At 38.4% G+C, this 16,962-nt stretch overlaps 1 protein-coding gene across 2 annotated transcripts in view; it reads left to right on the forward strand.

Annotated features, from left to right (window-relative positions):
- Positions 1 to 16,962, forward strand: part of EDARADD (EDAR associated via death domain) — a 157,557-nt gene that overhangs the window by 82,027 nt on the left and 58,568 nt on the right. Inside the window, exons 3-4 of one of the 2 annotated variants that reach the window (XM_075339454.1) lie at positions 11,058 to 11,116; positions 16,106 to 16,145. In XM_075339454.1, the coding sequence (XP_075195569.1) occupies positions 11,058 to 11,116; positions 16,106 to 16,145 (99 nt within the window). Of the gene's footprint in view, positions 1 to 11,054; positions 11,117 to 16,105; positions 16,146 to 16,962 lie in introns of both variants that reach the window. The other variant, XM_075339453.1, reaches the window with a different exon arrangement.

Genomic DNA, 16,962 nt, shown 5'->3' on the forward strand with positions numbered 1-16,962 from the left:
AACAATGTCCAAACGTCTCCTGTGATGTATACATGCTCTAGCATCTCCAGCATTGGATATGCTCCATCATATTTGGGGTGAGTTCATTGTTTGACCAAACATGGCAGTATCATTTTCAAGTTGATCATTTTGCTCTGTTCCCGAATGATGGTAACATTTTTAAAATGGCCCTTTGCAGAAAAAAGGTTCCTAAAAAATCAATGCTCAAGCTGCAATGTCACAAGTTATGGGGGAAACCATTTATATATTAGGTATTCATACATTTTTTTTCTTTAAGGAGTAGGAATCTACTATACATGCTATGATTCATTATTTTTTTAATGCTGGTGTGGGAAGGATATAACTTACTTATTTCTAAAATTCACAAGATAAATACCATGTGTTATCCTTTTATCCTCCAATGTAAACTGTAGCCACAGAGGTAAGAAAAAAAGGAAGGGTTCAAGTAGTTATTGGACAGGGTCAAGTTCAATTGTGTGCATTCTAGGTAAACTATTTTAATTACTAGGAAAGAGCTTTTAAACACAGGTCATTGAAGACAATGCTTGTCAGTCATATACTTCCTTAAGGAGTTATGAAATTAAACTTGAACAGTGCCGACAGACAGATTCCTCTACCACAACACAGAACTAGTACAATTTACGGCTTAATGGAGTTCAAATGATTAACGTTTTATTAATATCTCACATAATAACATGGGTGTAACTAAAAGCTGTGGGCCCTATAGCAAGTTTTTGAAAGTCAGAAAATTGGAATACAAAACTGCCTCTTATGTGTTGAAAGCAGCCACTTCACACACATCTAGTGTATAATCCTATCCAAGTATATAGCCGTGCTATGAAAATATAAAAAAAACTGCACCAAAACTGAAATAGGCCATGTCTTATCCACTGGTCTGCAAAATGTTCCTACATGTTTATTAATAAGAGCTCAAACTTAAAGAATCTGTGCAATGAACAACACTTGATGAATGCATGATCCATGGGGTTCCAGCTGCAGAGACCCTTACGAATGCCAAAAATAGGAGGCCCAAAATCTCTTGTGTGAATGGAGCAGTGGTGAGGATATTAAATAGTTCAGAATTTTTTAAATTAGTCTACCCCACAGAATACCAAGACACAAACAAAAAGTCTTAAGCCCAAATAGGTGTGACCTACTAATGTTTAAGCAGATAATAACCAAAAAGATGGAATTCCATTTTTTCCCCACTTTTCTTAACATGAGCAAACAGGTAGCTAATATCGTTAGGGGTAATTGGACTTAATTAGGGCTGACATTTTCACACAGGCAGAATATACTTCACCCCTTCTAATGTAATATAAAAGATCTAAGAGTCTTAAAGGGATTATCTGAAACCATAATTGAATTTCATGCTAAATGACTATCTAATTTATTAATCTAATTGGTTTTCTTACATACTTTAATTAAGAATTCCCACCAATTCCCTCCCTACTCTATTTCTCAGTTTTATTTTGTGTTTTACATCCATTCCGATGACGTTTCCTTTGAGAATCCCCAGTGCACGCTTGAATATTTAAACAGAGATTCTTCAAGGGGCCAGGGATGTAGTTCATACCCTGAAAAGAAACACCGTTACTGAGATCCTTTTCAGTGGCTGGGCTCATACCTGCCCTACTGACTATATGTCAGTTATCAATTCTAATTTATGAACAGTATGCGTTCCCTGTTCAAAGTTCTATATTTCTTTAAGTGCACAGTGACAGTGCACTCCTTTATTGGTTCCAAAGAGAAGGGGTGATCTGGAAAGAGAGCGCACATTGTAAAGGAACACAGGAATCAGAAAAATACATGGTGGGGGCAGGGTCCTTATGTGGGGCTGCATCAGTGCTGTTGGTGTCGGGGAGCTACATTTCATTGATGGTATCATGAATTCACAGATGTACTGCTTTACATTGAAAAAGATGCTCCCATCACTCCGTGCCTTTGGTAGATGTGCACTTTACCAAGATAACAATGATCCACTTCTTGTCAAACAAGTAAAGGCCTTGTAGATGAAAGAATAATGACATGGCCCCTTCCTTACCAGACTTAAACACCAGTGAGAACATGTGAACCCTACTTAAACAGGAGAATTATGGAGTAAGGAAAATGGTCACCTCTCTGAAAACTGTCTGGGAGGGTGTGGTTAGTGCTGCCCAAAAAGTGGATTTTAAACAGATTAAGAAACTGACACTCCATGGATGGAAGCATTATGACTATTATTGAAAAAAAGGGGGCTGTATTGCTCACTGATATGTTTTTTTGTTTTAGAAATGTGCTTTTGTACACTTTGAGGTGTTTGGTTATTATTCTCATTATAAAAGATACAAATAATTCAGATGGAAAATTCTACATTTTTCACTTAATTGCATAGTAATTCTGCACACATAGTTGCCCAATAATTTTTCACACATAGATATTTTCCTAAGAAAGACAAAACCTCAATTTCACTTACTTAAATATTCAGGTTTATTAACCTTTTGGTCCGACAGCACTTTAGTTGTTCAATATTAAAGTTATTCATCAAACACAAAAATTTCCCAATAATTTTGCACTCAGTGTTGTCTCAAGTACCTAAAAATCAGGACCTGTGAAAGGGAACCTGTCAGGTGCAATGTGCACCCAGAACCAGGAGCAGTTCTGGGTGTATATTGCTAATCCCTGTCTAACCGTCCCTTTAGCATAGATAAAGGGATCTTTAGAAAAAGTATTTCTAAAGATCATTTACGATATGTTAATGAGCACAGGGGCTAGTTACAAGGGCATTATTTTCTGCGCTCACTCCGCCCTCTTAGAATGTTAGTACACCCACAGGGGCATGCTAACATGCTATTCAATGCAGCATCACCAGCGGTGATGTGCATGCCTGTGTCCACTGTCACCGCTGATCTGAATGCCCGGCTCTGCATTATTCAGCATGTTAGCACGCCCCTGTGGATGTGCCAACATGTTAAGAGGTGAAACTGCAGCTATATATTGCCCAGACCAAAAGATGCCTCTACTTAATGGGGGTTTAGCTGTATCCTGCTGGAGTAGTAGTCTGTTGGCCTGGACAATATACAGCTGCAGTTCCATCTTTGCTGTAAATAATGATATTTATTCCTCTTGTTTGCTTTTTTATAACATGTTAAGAGGGCGATATGAGTGCAGGAACTAACGCCCTTACAACCAGTCCCTGCACTCATTAGCATATCATAAATTATCTTTAGAAATACTTTTTCTAGGGACGTTTAGGCAGGGATTATTAGCAATATGTACCCAGAACTGCTCGTGGTTTTGGGTGCATATTGCACCTGACAGGTTCTCTTTAACGACAGGGTTGTTTCCTGATTGTAATGTAAATTAACGATTCATAAGATGATTCATTTTACTGCTAAATATTTATTGTATATAAGAGCAGCCAATTACCATCTTTCTATTTGGCATTTATATGACTGTTTCACTGAACGGTGCAAATAAAAGTCAAAATGAAATGTATAAAACTTTGATTCCATGTAAAATAAAAACATAAATAAAACTTTCATCACACAGAAAGGTGTGGTAGAAATGTGGTGTCATAAGTTTTTAAGTTATATTTGTTACAAATTCATTGCAGTTTAGTATTATACTTAAATTAAAGGGAAAATGATAGCAGGATTTCATACCACAAACTATTTATATGCACATGTATGGCCAGTCCGACCCTCTGTTACTGAGAAATGTGTTTGAATGTATATGCAAATGAGGCTGAAGAACAAATTTTAAATTGGAAGCCTCTGTCACTTCAGCTCTATTCACTTCCAAATGCCGCCTTCTCCTGCTTGACTCCTTTACGCCTACGTCACAAAGCATAGAAGCTGTTAGTCAAGCAGGAGGTGGTGAATTTAGCTGAAGTGACAGAAACTTTAGAGCTACACCCTGATTGTCATATCAATTGAAAAGCTGATTTCTCAGTGACAGATTAACCCCTTCATGATATTTGACGTAAGTTTACGTCACGGTTGGAAAGAGTCTTACTTGCCTTTTCACATTTATGTCAAGGGTTCTATTTGAAAGTACAACATAGAGTTTATCAAAAGTGGAGAGAAAAAGTAGTATTACATGCAGTGTCATTTTATCATGAAAATGAAGGACAACTTATCAAAACCTGATCAACATCATAAGTAATAGGCGTCTGTCAGTCATTGAAAATGTCATTGTGATAAAAATTTATATTACGGTATATAGACACCAAAGCCATTGCTTTTGGGACTACCCTCCCTTTTAAAGGAAATCTATCAACAGAAAAGCACTCTCCTGAAAACTTTTTATAAGACCATGTAGATCTTTAAAATTCAGGTCCAGCAATACCCGTACCTGGACAGACGATTAATCCCTTCATCGCTAAGCCTGTTTTCACCTTCTTGACCAATTTTTTTCAATTCTCACCTTACTTTATGAGGTAATAAATCAGAAACACTTCAATATATATATCTCAATGATTCTGTGTTTTTTTCATGACACTTTGTACTGCATGTTAGTGGTAAATTTTAGTAGAAATTGTTTTTTATGAAAATATAAAAAATTTGACAAAAAACTAAAAATGGTACAATTTTCAAATTTTAGATTTTATGCCCATAAACTAGAAGGTTATACCACACAAATTAGTTCATAATTAACATTTACCCCATGTCTACTTTACATCAGCACCATTTTTGAAAAAGAGATTTTTTTTTGTTAGAGAGATTAAAAGTAAGTTTATAAACAATTTCTCATATTCCCAACAAAATTTAAAAAAACAATTTTATTTAGAGACCTCATCTCATTTGAGGTGATTTTGAGGGGCCAATGTGACAGAAAATACACAAAAGTGACAACATTTTAAAAACTGCACTCCTCAAAATGCTCAAAACCACAATCAAGAAGTTTATATTAACCTTTAAGATGCTTCATAGGACTTAAAGCAATGCGGAAGGAAAAAATGAAATGGACACATGCACCCTGTTTATTAAGCGGGCTGTCCTCACTACAGTGATGCCAAACATGTGGACACTAAATGTTTTCACTGTAGGACACTGTGGGGCTCAGAGGGGGGCATTTGGATTTGGGAACACTGATTTTTCTCGATTTCTTTTGGGGTGTGAGGAGCCAAGAGAAGAGCCTTGTGTTACCAGTAACATGGAATCCCCCTATTTGTCCAATGACACATGAGACCGAAGGGGAGACTTGTTTTTTTCGTGAATGTAGTTGAAGCTTTTAATGGGAACATTTTACATAATAATTTGAATCACATTTATCCTGTGGTCTATGCTTAGCACTTAAACGGCGCGTCCGAATGACATGATTAAGATGACACCCCGAGGGATCCATTCACTTTAATGAGGTAGTAAAAGGACTCTGCCCTCCAGCTGGCCTCTGTTGAGGGGTGTCCTTTTCAAGGGGTGCGCAAAACTGTGTCTGACTGCGCTTATATGCCCCACTGAAAAGACAAACACCACTGGATCATAGGGCAGACAGAGTCCAAGGTGACTCCCTCTGCCTCATTATAGTTCCTTCAAGGGTTTTGCTTGAATCATTTGTTTTAGAGATTTACATGGAAACCTCAGTGTAAGCCCTCAGCGAAGAGTACAAGATAAATGTGAACCGAGCCTTACTTCTATATTTAGGAGGAAAAATGAACAAATCAAAAGCAGTTCATGAACAGCATTTTTTACACCATTCCTAGTACAGTATAAGTGATTAGTTGTTCGGGTCAGTGCCATTTCAGCGATACCAGATTTATATAGGTTTATTTAATTTTGGCTGCTATCACACACTAAAACAACGCTTTTTTTTAACTAACAAAAGTTTTTCCATCACCATATTTTAATGCTATTCCTATATTTCTGCAGTCAGAGTCATAGGCGGGCTTGTTTTTTGCGGAATGAGTTGACGTTTTTATTTGCACTATTTTTGGGCACATAAGATTTGTTACTAGTTTTCCATTCCAATTTTTGGGACGCAGAAAAAACATGGAACAGCAATTCAGGAATTGTTGTTTGAAGATGTTTTTTACATTGTTCTCCGTGTGGTAAAATTCATAAGATGGTTTATTCTTTGGGTCAGTATGATTACATCGATACCACACTTATGTCATTTTTTTATGTTTTGCCACTTTGACACAATGAAAACAATTTTAGAGAAAAAAAATAATTGTTTTTGCATCACTTTATTCTCAGAGCTATAGATTTTTTTATTTTTCATCCTGAGGGAGTTGAATGGGGCTTGTTTTTTGCAGGAAAAGATGACATTTTCAGCATTACCATTTTTATTTATATGCAACTTTTTGATCTTGGATCTTATTTTATTCCACTTTTTTGGTGATATGATGAAAAAGCATAGTTTTTATTACTAAGTATGTATTTATTTTTTACAGTGTTCACTGAAGAACTTAAATAGTGCAACAGTTTTATAGATCTGTTTGCTCTGGATGGAGCAATACCAAATATGTGTACTTTTTTTGTTTATTTTTCCTTTTACATAAATATGTTTTTTTTGGTGCAATATATTTTTTCATTTGTTAATTTTTTAGTTTGTGATTTTTTTTTTTTAAATATTTGTACAATATATAAAGGACTATATAGGACTTTAACTTGTATTACTCAGATAACTGGTGTAATGCATTGTAATGCACATACAGTGCAATATATCCCACCTATTAGTGTTACATTGACAGAATGCCTTTTAGACCATGCTCTTCGCATGGTCTAACAGGCCACCATAGCTGACAGACCTGGAGGTCATTATTTGGTCTTGAGTTGCCATGATAACAATCGGGCTATTGATTGCAGAATTTAGGGGGTTAAATAGACAGGGACTGTGAAGGCACTGCGCCAGTTCAGTTATAACTTATGCCAAGCTCCCGATGGCTATTGTGCGCGTACAGCTTCTGTGCCCTCATGATCACCATGACACAACTTTACGTCATTTTGCGGGAAACTCTTTCCAACCGTGACATAAACTTACGTCAAATATCATGAAGGGGTTAATCTGTCACTGAGAAATCAGCTTTTCAATTGATATGACAATCAGGGTGTAGCTCTAAAGTTTAGCTAAGCTAAGTGATGGAAACAGTTATGTAACTCTTTGCTTGTTTGACACCCTGTATACTCTACTGTTAACAGTCAGATATAGCCATCATGAGCCTGATCAGTCAAAATGCTCCATCTGTTCCTCAGTTTGTGCATAAAAGCCCACAGTTCTTTATACTCACTGTTGCTGCATAAATCCTCATACATTGTGTATCCACTGCATAATCAGTACCACTGGCGCCCAACAGCATTCATTGATTTACTATAAAGGTGCACAGAATCCAAAAAATTCCAAGTGATCGAGAAGCTCCTCTCCGTTTATAAATCTTTATTTGTCCCAGCATACAAAAGGAAAAATTTCAAAAACAACTTGCACGTTTTCCTTTTGTATGCTGGGACTAATAAAGATTTACAAACGGAGAGGAGCTTCTCGGTGACTTGGAATTTTTTTTTTTACAAAGTTGCAGCTGGTCGAGAGCTGCACCAAGCAGCACAAGTGGTGGAGTGATGCATGGGATCATGGGATACTTTTGATTCAAGTAGTATAAAGGTGCACCTTAGGTGGAAGCTTGGCAACCTTTAATAGGATGCCATGGATAAGCTTTGCACAAGTGACTCAATTTAGCAGGTCCCAAAGGAACCCAGGCCTTCACCCTATATAGGTGTCTGGACCTATGCAGGAGCCCCAGGAGTAGCTGCTAACCAGTGGATTGAGCTGGCAGAGACAAGGGTCATCAAGCCAAGAATCAAATGTAGGAGGTCAAAGTCAGGGACAAAATCAGAAGCCAATGAATGCTATCAGGAGGCCAAGATCAGTAGCCGGGATCAAACAGGCTGAATCAGAGTAGAGTTACATGAGTATAAACCAGATTAAGTATAATTTCTATGGGCAGCTAGAGACAGACTGTTAGGGCTTTATATACAGTAGGGAGGAGTCCGGCCATTGGCTCCTAAAAGAAAGCCAATTACATTTTATAACTAGCTCTCTGCAGCAACACACAGGTAAACTGGAAGAGGGACAAGTCCTAACTATCCTAAATTTTAACTGAAACACACTGCCATCGTCTAGCTACATGTGCAGTATTTGTGCTCCTCCGCCTATTGACAAAGACAGGTAAGTAGGGGTGTGTTCAGACATTGATGACATTTACAATAGGGTCTACTGAGTTCTGTCATGATTTCCATTTTTTTTGACAACTGTTGAGTTGCAAAGAAATCCCAATTGCGTAGATGACCTTTTCGATTCTTTAATGCAAATTGTATGATGTCATGGCTGTTCTACATGAGAAGAAATTTGTCACTTGACTCGTGTGTCAAGATATAAAATCACTTTTAACAAATATATAATTTAGTAATTGAATTGTACTAAGTCAGCAGTTTCTTTACTCATATAGTTTTGGTTTAGTTACAGAGTATGTATGCAGTAAATAGGATTACTATACTGGAAAAAATACAAACCTAACACTTCCATTTTTCATGAAGTGAACTCAAAAAACTAAGACATTTTTCATGTACACAAAAGGCTTTTTTTTCTATCAAATATTGTTGACAAATTAGTCTAAATCTGTATTCGTGAGCTCTTCTCCTTTGCTGAGATAATCCATCCACCTCACAGGTGTGGCATATCAAGATGCTGATTATACAGTATGATTATCGCAGAGGTGCACCTTTGACTGGCCACAATAAAAGGCCACTTTAAAATGTGCAGTTTTATCTCAGCACAATGCCACAAAGGTCACAAGTTTTGAGGGAGCATGCAGTTGGCATGCTGACTGTAGGAATGTCCCCCAGAGCTGATGCCTGGGAATTTGATGTTCATTTCTCTACCATAAGCCATCTCCAAAGTCATTTCAGAGAATTTGGCAGTACATCCAGTGGGCCTCATAACCACAGATCACGTGTAACCACACTAGCCCAGGACGTTCATATCCAGCAACTACATCCCCAAGATCGTCTGAGACCAGCCACCAGGACAGCTGCTGCAACAATCGGGTTGCATGTGTGCCACACATGACCAAAGAATTTCTTCACTGTAAGGAGCTGGCTTCGGACTAAACACTAATGAATTAATGGACGTAGAGCGGAGATCACAGCTCTAAGGAATATAGAGTTTTTCCAGCATGGAGCACTGGCTATGTCAGCCTCATTGTTGTTCTCATTGGTATTTTTTATTAGATATTTCCTTACTTGTCAGTTTAAGGTACACAGAATCTTAAACAATCTTAGATTGGTAAAGTAAAGCAATCATTCCATTGCTCTTGTTAGTGTTCCAGCGGCCTCAATTAATCCATTGTTTTCCCAGCCACTTGTCCAATGGTGATTGTAGACCCAATCGAGTCATTACCACAAGAGGTCTCACGTGCAGTCCCAGGTGAGGGGCTCAGCTTCAGGAAAATACCTCCAACAATGCACAGCTTTGTGAGGGAGTTTCAGGGAGGCGGAATTGATCCTGGTGGGAAGCTTGGGGTACTTACGACACTGATGAGAGGATAAGCGATTATTGCTGGCTGGAACTGGATACCCGCATGACTGTTGTGGCATCCATTGCTTGGAGGAACATAGACTGTGACTGCAGACTTTACCGGCAGGAGATTCAAAAGCTGTGGGCCAACCAGAAGTTGGGAAACAGTAGATATTTCCTGGTAGTGGGTCACTGGAGCTACTGGTCCAGATTTGGGTTCTCGTGGACTGGGGGCATCTCACTTTGGCCATTTAGCCGGAGTTCCTGTAATACTGTGGACGGAAGAATACAAATAACTGCACTGTTAACCTGTTTAGGTGATTAATACAACCCACAACATCAGATCTTTACAAGTGGTGGTAACAGTGGGTCAACTATCTCTGCCGGAGGAAAACCGGACAACTCTAATACAATGCTTTGCTGAGTGAGACCTCCCACAGGAGGAGGTAATTTCAGACGTGGAGGAGGTCATCTCTGTGAAGGGACCACAGCCCAGGGCTGTTATCCAGATGGCGGAGGATCGACCAACTGAGTTGAGACGGATGCTGACCATGCTAGGAGAGCAGGGCACGGAGATAAAGCGGGTGACTTTGGTAAGCAAAAATCTGGATGTGCATATAGCAGTACCCCCACCCGCACCCGCGCTGGTGACAGTGGTTAACATGAGAGAGGGGCCTGTATCTTCAAGGTACCAGAACATACCACAGTTCAATGAAGACACCACAGATGACCATCTTCGATTATTTGAAAACCTCTGCTTGCTGCATGAGGTGTCAGTCGGGGACTTGCAAGAGTTTTGAGTGTTGGCCTGACCGGAAAAGCAAGAGAAGCCTTTAATAACTTGTCCTCTAGGCATCAGCGATGTTACTCTACTAATAATATCCTCAGATCTTCACATACACAAACTGTCAGATACCGTCTCAAGGAAGCTCGTCTGCATGCTAGTCATCCTCATTGGGGTCTCCACCTGACTGCAGATTGTTGTCATAACCGACTTAAGTGTGCAAATCCTCACATTTTATGCAGTCTGACACGTTGAGAGGTGTTATCTTCACGGATGAATCACGGTTTTCACTATGCAGAGCAGATGGCAGACTGGCAAATGGTGGTCACACCAGATACTGACTGTTTTCCTGATCCCCAATACTGTAAAGCTACACATTTTAGAGTGGCGTTTTATTGTGGCCAGCCTAAGGCACATCGGTGGAATAATCATGGTGTCTAATCAGCATCTTGATATGCCACACCTGTGAGGAGGATGGATTATCTCGGCAAAAGAGACGAGCTCACTAACACAGATTTAGACAAACTTAAGAACAATATTTGAGAGAAAAAGGCCTTTTGTGAACAAGGAAAAAGTCTTAGATCTTTGAGTTCAGCTCATGAAAAATAGGAGCAAAAACAAAAGTGTTGTGTTTATATTTTTGTTCAGTATAATTGCTGTGTGAAATTGCTAGTAATCTTCTTTTAGGAAATTAGATGATGAAGTATTGAACAAATTTCTGTTAATGATTCCAACATATGAACTATGATTCTTGTTGTTTCATCTCACATTGTTTTCTCAGCAGATCATGAGGCCAAAGAACCGGTTGAAGACACTGAGCCCAGCACGCTAATTTTTGAAACAGTAAGTAGACCATTCATTGATTTGATTTATTATGCATCCAAAATGTCTACACATTGAGTTTTTGATGCATTTTTATATATAAAAAAAATATTTATTTTATGAAAAAAATGTAGCGTTTTATGATCACACCAAGATCAATGAGCTTTCTAACATTTAAATCACATGGTGCATTTTTCCTTGTGTGTGGGTGGGGCAGGATTGGCTAATTGGGCACAATTTGGCTATTTTCACTTAGAGGTGTACTCACTTTAGTTGCCAACAAGTTTGGTTTAACAGTAATGACTGTGTACTAAGGCATTTAGAGGGCACACCAAATGTACACTGTTATGTAAGCTGTATACTGACTGTACAGTAGTACATTGTATCAAAATATCATATCTTCAGTGCTATCAAATGAAGATATAATAAAATATTTACAAAAATGTGAGGGGGGAACTTACTTTTGTGATATAGTCTGTGTGTGTGTGTGTGTGTGTGTGTGTGTGTGTGTGTGTGTGTTATATATGTATATATACACACAGTGGGGAAAAAAGTATTTAGTCAGCAATCAATGGTGCAAGTTCTCCCACTTAAAAAGATGAGAGCGGCCTATAATTGACATCATAGGTAGACCACAACTATGAGAGACAAAATGAGAAAACAAAATCCAGAAAATAACCTTGTCTGATTTGGCAAGATTATATTTGCAAATTATGATGGAAAATAAGTATTTAGTCATCTAAAAACATGCACGATTTCTGGCTCTCACAGACCTGTAACTTCTTCTTTAAGAGGCTCCTGTGTCCTCCATTCATTACCTGTAGTAATGGCATCTTTTTGAACTTGTTATCAGTATAAAAGACACCTGTCCACAACCTCAAACAGTCACACTCCAAACTCCACTATGGTGAAGACCAAAGAGCTGTCTAAGGACACCAGAAACAAAATTGTAGCCCTGTATCAGGCTGGGAAGGGTGAATCTGCAATAGGCAAGCAGCTTGGTGTGATGAAATCAACTGTGGGAGCAATAATAAGAAAATGGAAGATATACAAGACCACTGATAATCTCCCTCAATCTGGCGCTCCATGCAAGATCTCACCCCATGGGGTCAAAATGATCACAAGAATGGTGAGCAAAAATCCCAGAACCACACAAGGGACCTAGTAAATGACCTGCCTAGAGCTGGGACCACCGTAGCAAAATCTACTGAAATATATTAAATACTTCATGCAAAAGCCTTTGTTGGTGATGGCAACTTCAAAATGCCTCCTGTATAGAGAAACTGGTCGCATGCATTGCTCAGGTGTGATTTTGTCTCATTCTTCCACACAAATATTCTTCAAACCCCGAAGATTCCGTGGACTCAATCTATGAACTCTGAGCATTAATTAATTCCATCCATAAATTTTCTATTGGATTCAGGTCTGGTGATTGGCTGGGCCATTCTAGCAGCTTTATTTTCTTTGGCTGAAACCTTTTGAGAGTTTCCTTGGCTGTGTGTTTGGGATCATTGTCTTGCTGAAATGTCCACCCTTATGTCATCTTTAACATTCTCGTAGGTGGCACTAGATTTTTTATCAAGAATATCTTGGTATATTTGTCCATTCATCCTTCCTTCACTTATTTGAAGTTTGCCATTGTATGCTCCGAGTATTTTACAGGCTTGTGTAAATGTTGTTGAGCAAACTTTAAACGCACTTGAACATGCTTTTTATTCAGCAATGGAGTCTTGCGAGGTGAGTATGCATGCAGGTCATGGAGGTTGAGTGCATTACTTATTGTATTCTTTGAAACAATTGTGCTGGCTGATTCCAAATCTTGTATGTATGAAATGTTGCAGGGAGCTCTTGATCATAGTCGGTTTATGGTGAAATAATGTTATTTCCACTTCCGGATTATGGCCCCAATTTGTGCTCACTGGAGCCTTCAGTAATTTAGAAATTCTTTTGTAGCCAATGCTGTCAGTATTTTTTGTAACAATGAGGTTGCGGTGGCCTTAAAACAGCTCCCTGCTTTTACCCATCATGAGATGTTTTTTGTGTGGTACCTTAGTAATGAGACACCTTTTTATAGGCCATCAGTTGAACCAGCAGATATTATTCACCAAGTGTCAGAATTGCTTTATAATTAGTGATATATTTCACCTGGTCCCATGACTTTTCATAGGTTTTTGCACTTTTTTCTTCATGTGTTCAATACTTTTCTATGTGTCATTCCTTATTATTACACATAACTTATGGATTTCTATGGTTTAATTTCTTTGCCTGTGTGGATTGGATTGGTTGTTACTGACATCTAGTGATAAATTCATGTCAATGGCACCTTTAGAAATGTATTTACTTGCAAAATTGGTGATGTGTTCAATACTTATTTCACGCTCTATATGTATGTATATTTATATATCATTAATATGTGACGTGTATATCTTTAATTTATGAGCCCACTGTTTTATTACATGTCCCTTGACTTATAATGGGTCTAGTCTAATTTTTCTCTTGCAAATTTACAAGATGATGAAAACATTGTATATTAGTGTTACCTATTAGAAACACTTCATTGGAGGTAATACTTGCCAGGGTTATTGGTGTTGGAAATGACAGCAACTTATATTCTGTTAGTCTATTGCAGGTACAGATGTACAGTCATGGCCAAAAGTTTTGAGAATGACACCAAAATTATATTTTCACATGATCTGTTGCCCTCTGTTTTTTAATTGTGTTTGTCTGATGTTAACATCACATACAGAAATATAATTGCAATCATATTATGAGTACCAAAAGGTCATATTGACAGTTAGAATGAGTTAATGCAGCAAGTCAATATTTGCAGTGTTGACCCTTCTTCTACAGGACCTCTGCAATTCTCCCTGGCATGCTCGCAATCAACTTCTGGACCAAATCCTGATTGATAGCTGTCCATTCTTGCATAACCAATGCTTGCATTTTGCCAGAATTTGTTGGTTTTTGTTTGTCCACCCGTCTCTTGATGATTGCCCACAAGTTCTCAATGGGATTAAGATCTGGAGAGTTTCCAGGCCATGGACCCAAAATCTCAATGTTTTGTTCCATGAGCCATTTAGTGATCACCTTTGCTTTATGGCAAGGTGCTCCATCATGCTGGAAAAGGCATTGTTGGGCGCCAAACTGCTCTTGGACAGTTGGGAGAAGTTGCTCTTGGAGGACATTCTGGTACCATTCTTTATTCATGGCTGTGTTTTTAGGCAAGACTGTGAGTGAATCGATTCCCTTGGCTGAGAAGCAACCCCACACATGAATCGTTTCAGGATGCTTAACAGTTGGCATGAGACAAGACTGGTGGTAGCGCTCACCTCTTCTTCTCCTAATAAGCTGTTTTTCAGATGTCCCAAATGATCGAAAAGGGAATTCATCTGAGAAAATGACTTTACCCCAGTCCTCAGCAGTCCACTCCCTGTACCTTTTGCAGAATATCAGTCGGTCCCTGATGTTTTTTCTGGAGAGAAGTGGCTTCTTTGCTGCCCTCCTTGAAACGAGGCCTTGCTCAGGCAGTCTCCGCCTCACAGTGCGTGCAGAAGCACTCACACCAGCCTGCTGCCATTGATGAGCTAGCTCTGCACTGCTGGTAGTCCAATCCCGCAGCTGAAACAGTTTTAAGATACGGTCCTGGCGTTTGCTGGTCCTTCTTGGGCGCCCTGGAGCCTTTTTGGCAACAATGGAAGCTCTTTCCTTGAAGTTCTTGATGATGCGATAGATTGTTGACTGAGGTGCAATCTTTGTAGCTGCAATACTCTTCCCTGTTAGGCCATTTTTGTGCAGAGCAATGATGGCTGCACGTGTTTCTTTAGAGATAACCATGGTTAACTGAAGAGAAACAATGATACCAAACACAAGCCTCCTTTTAAAGTGTCCAGTGGTGTCATTCTTACTTAATCATGACTGATCGCCAGCCCTTTCCTCATCAACACCCACACCTGTGTTAATGGAACAATCACTAAAACAATGTTAGTTGCTCCTTTTAAGGCAGGAATGCAATGATGTTGAAATGTGTTTTGGGGGTTGAAGTTAATTTTCTTAGCCAATATTGACTTTGCAAGTAATTGCTGTTAAGCTGATCACTCTTTATGACATTCTGGAGTATATGCAAATTGCCATTAGAAAAACTTAAGCAGTACACTTTGTAAAAATTAATATTTGTAGCATTCTCAAAATTTTTGGCCATGACTGTAGAACGTGCTGATATAATGCTCTTATTTGGGATTCTTTTTTAATCATAATCATTATAGTGGCTCCAAATTAAACCTGGCCATACCTTACAGATGGCTCTTTTTAGATTACTTTGCCATAAACGTATCAAAAAGACTGACCCGCACATCAAACAGGAGTGAACAGTTGCTAGCTGAAAACAAAATATATCTACAAAATACATACAGCTGCACTCTATAATGCTAACAATGTATAAGGGAACTCTGGTGTATCATTACTGCTATATGAATATATGAAGAAAAAAAAAAAAGATACTTTAGCTTATGTATTGGCCAATGCACGTGAGCCTAGTAACCAACGATAAGGTGACTCCCTCTATACTGGGACCCTAACTTAAATGCCTCTATCTGGGTTAAAAACCTACATTTCTGGGCAGAAAGGATCCAGCTATAAAGGAAGGTGGACACAGCCTGGTTAAAGGTTGCCATAAACATCCTATGATAAAAAACATAAAATGTGCAATGAAAATCTATGCCAACATTTGGCTTGGTCTAAAGAATAAATAGCAAGAAACATTTCACCATTACCTTGGAGCAGATTTAAGCTGTATAACTGTTTTAATCCTTTATGATATATATATATCATATATATATTTTACAGACCTATCCAAAACAAATATACAGTTTGTATATAGTGACATTAATTTCCTTGCAATAAAGTTGTTTTATTTTCCTAAATTACAACATGGGGTCCCAAGTGGTATGAATATAGACCAAGAAGTAGAATGTATGGATACCATAATATGTTTGTGTTTTATTTTCTTAACAGACAGACAAATATCCAGTTCAAGATACAGCGCTTCCAAAAGGTAAGAAATCCATCTGGCTACACCCAGGCCTGGGGTCTCAAATGGTCCAGTGAGTCTGACGAACTTCAATTTACATCTGTTTATTTGTCATTCAGGTTTTCATTCAGATTTATAAAATTAAATGTTGAGCCACTTTTTTGAGAATCATGCCATAAAAAGATGCTTAGATATACAGTGACATGCAAATGTTTTGGGCACTCCATGTCAAAATGACTGTTCTTGAGAACAGTTAAGCAAGTTGAATGTGAAATTATCTCTAAGAGGCAAAAAGGTAAAGATGACACATTTCCTTTGTATTTTAGGCAAAAAAAATATAATTTTTTACATTTGAAAAATTACAAAAAAATTTTTCTGCTCAGATAACTTTGACCAAGGTTTCATACGTTAAAGAACCTGTTAGGGTTATGGCTTGTTCACCGTCATCATTAGGAAAGGCCAGGTGATGCAAATTTCATAGCTTTTTTCAAAACCCAGCCTCCTCTAACTTTGTGCCAAAAAACAGCAGCCATGGGTTCTTCTAAGCAGCTGTCTACACTGTAAAAATGAAAATGGTGGAGGCCCACAAAGCAGGAGAAGGATATAAGAAGATAGGAAAGTTAGGAAAGCGTTTTCAAGTTGCCCTTTCCTCAGTTTGAAATGTAGATAAGAAATAGGAACAGTGTAGGTCAAGATAAGGTCTGGAAGACCAAGCAAATTCTTTGTGAGAACTGCTCGTAGGATTGCTAGAGAGGCAAATCAGAACCCCTGCTTGACTGCAAAAGACCTTCTGGAAGATTTAGCAGACTATGGAGTTGTGGTGCATTGTTCTACTGTTCAG

The sequence above is a fragment of the Anomaloglossus baeobatrachus genome, chromosome 3 (genome assembly GCF_048569485.1).
Source record: "Anomaloglossus baeobatrachus isolate aAnoBae1 chromosome 3, aAnoBae1.hap1, whole genome shotgun sequence".
NCBI classification, from domain to species: Eukaryota; Metazoa; Chordata; class Amphibia; order Anura; family Aromobatidae; genus Anomaloglossus; species Anomaloglossus baeobatrachus.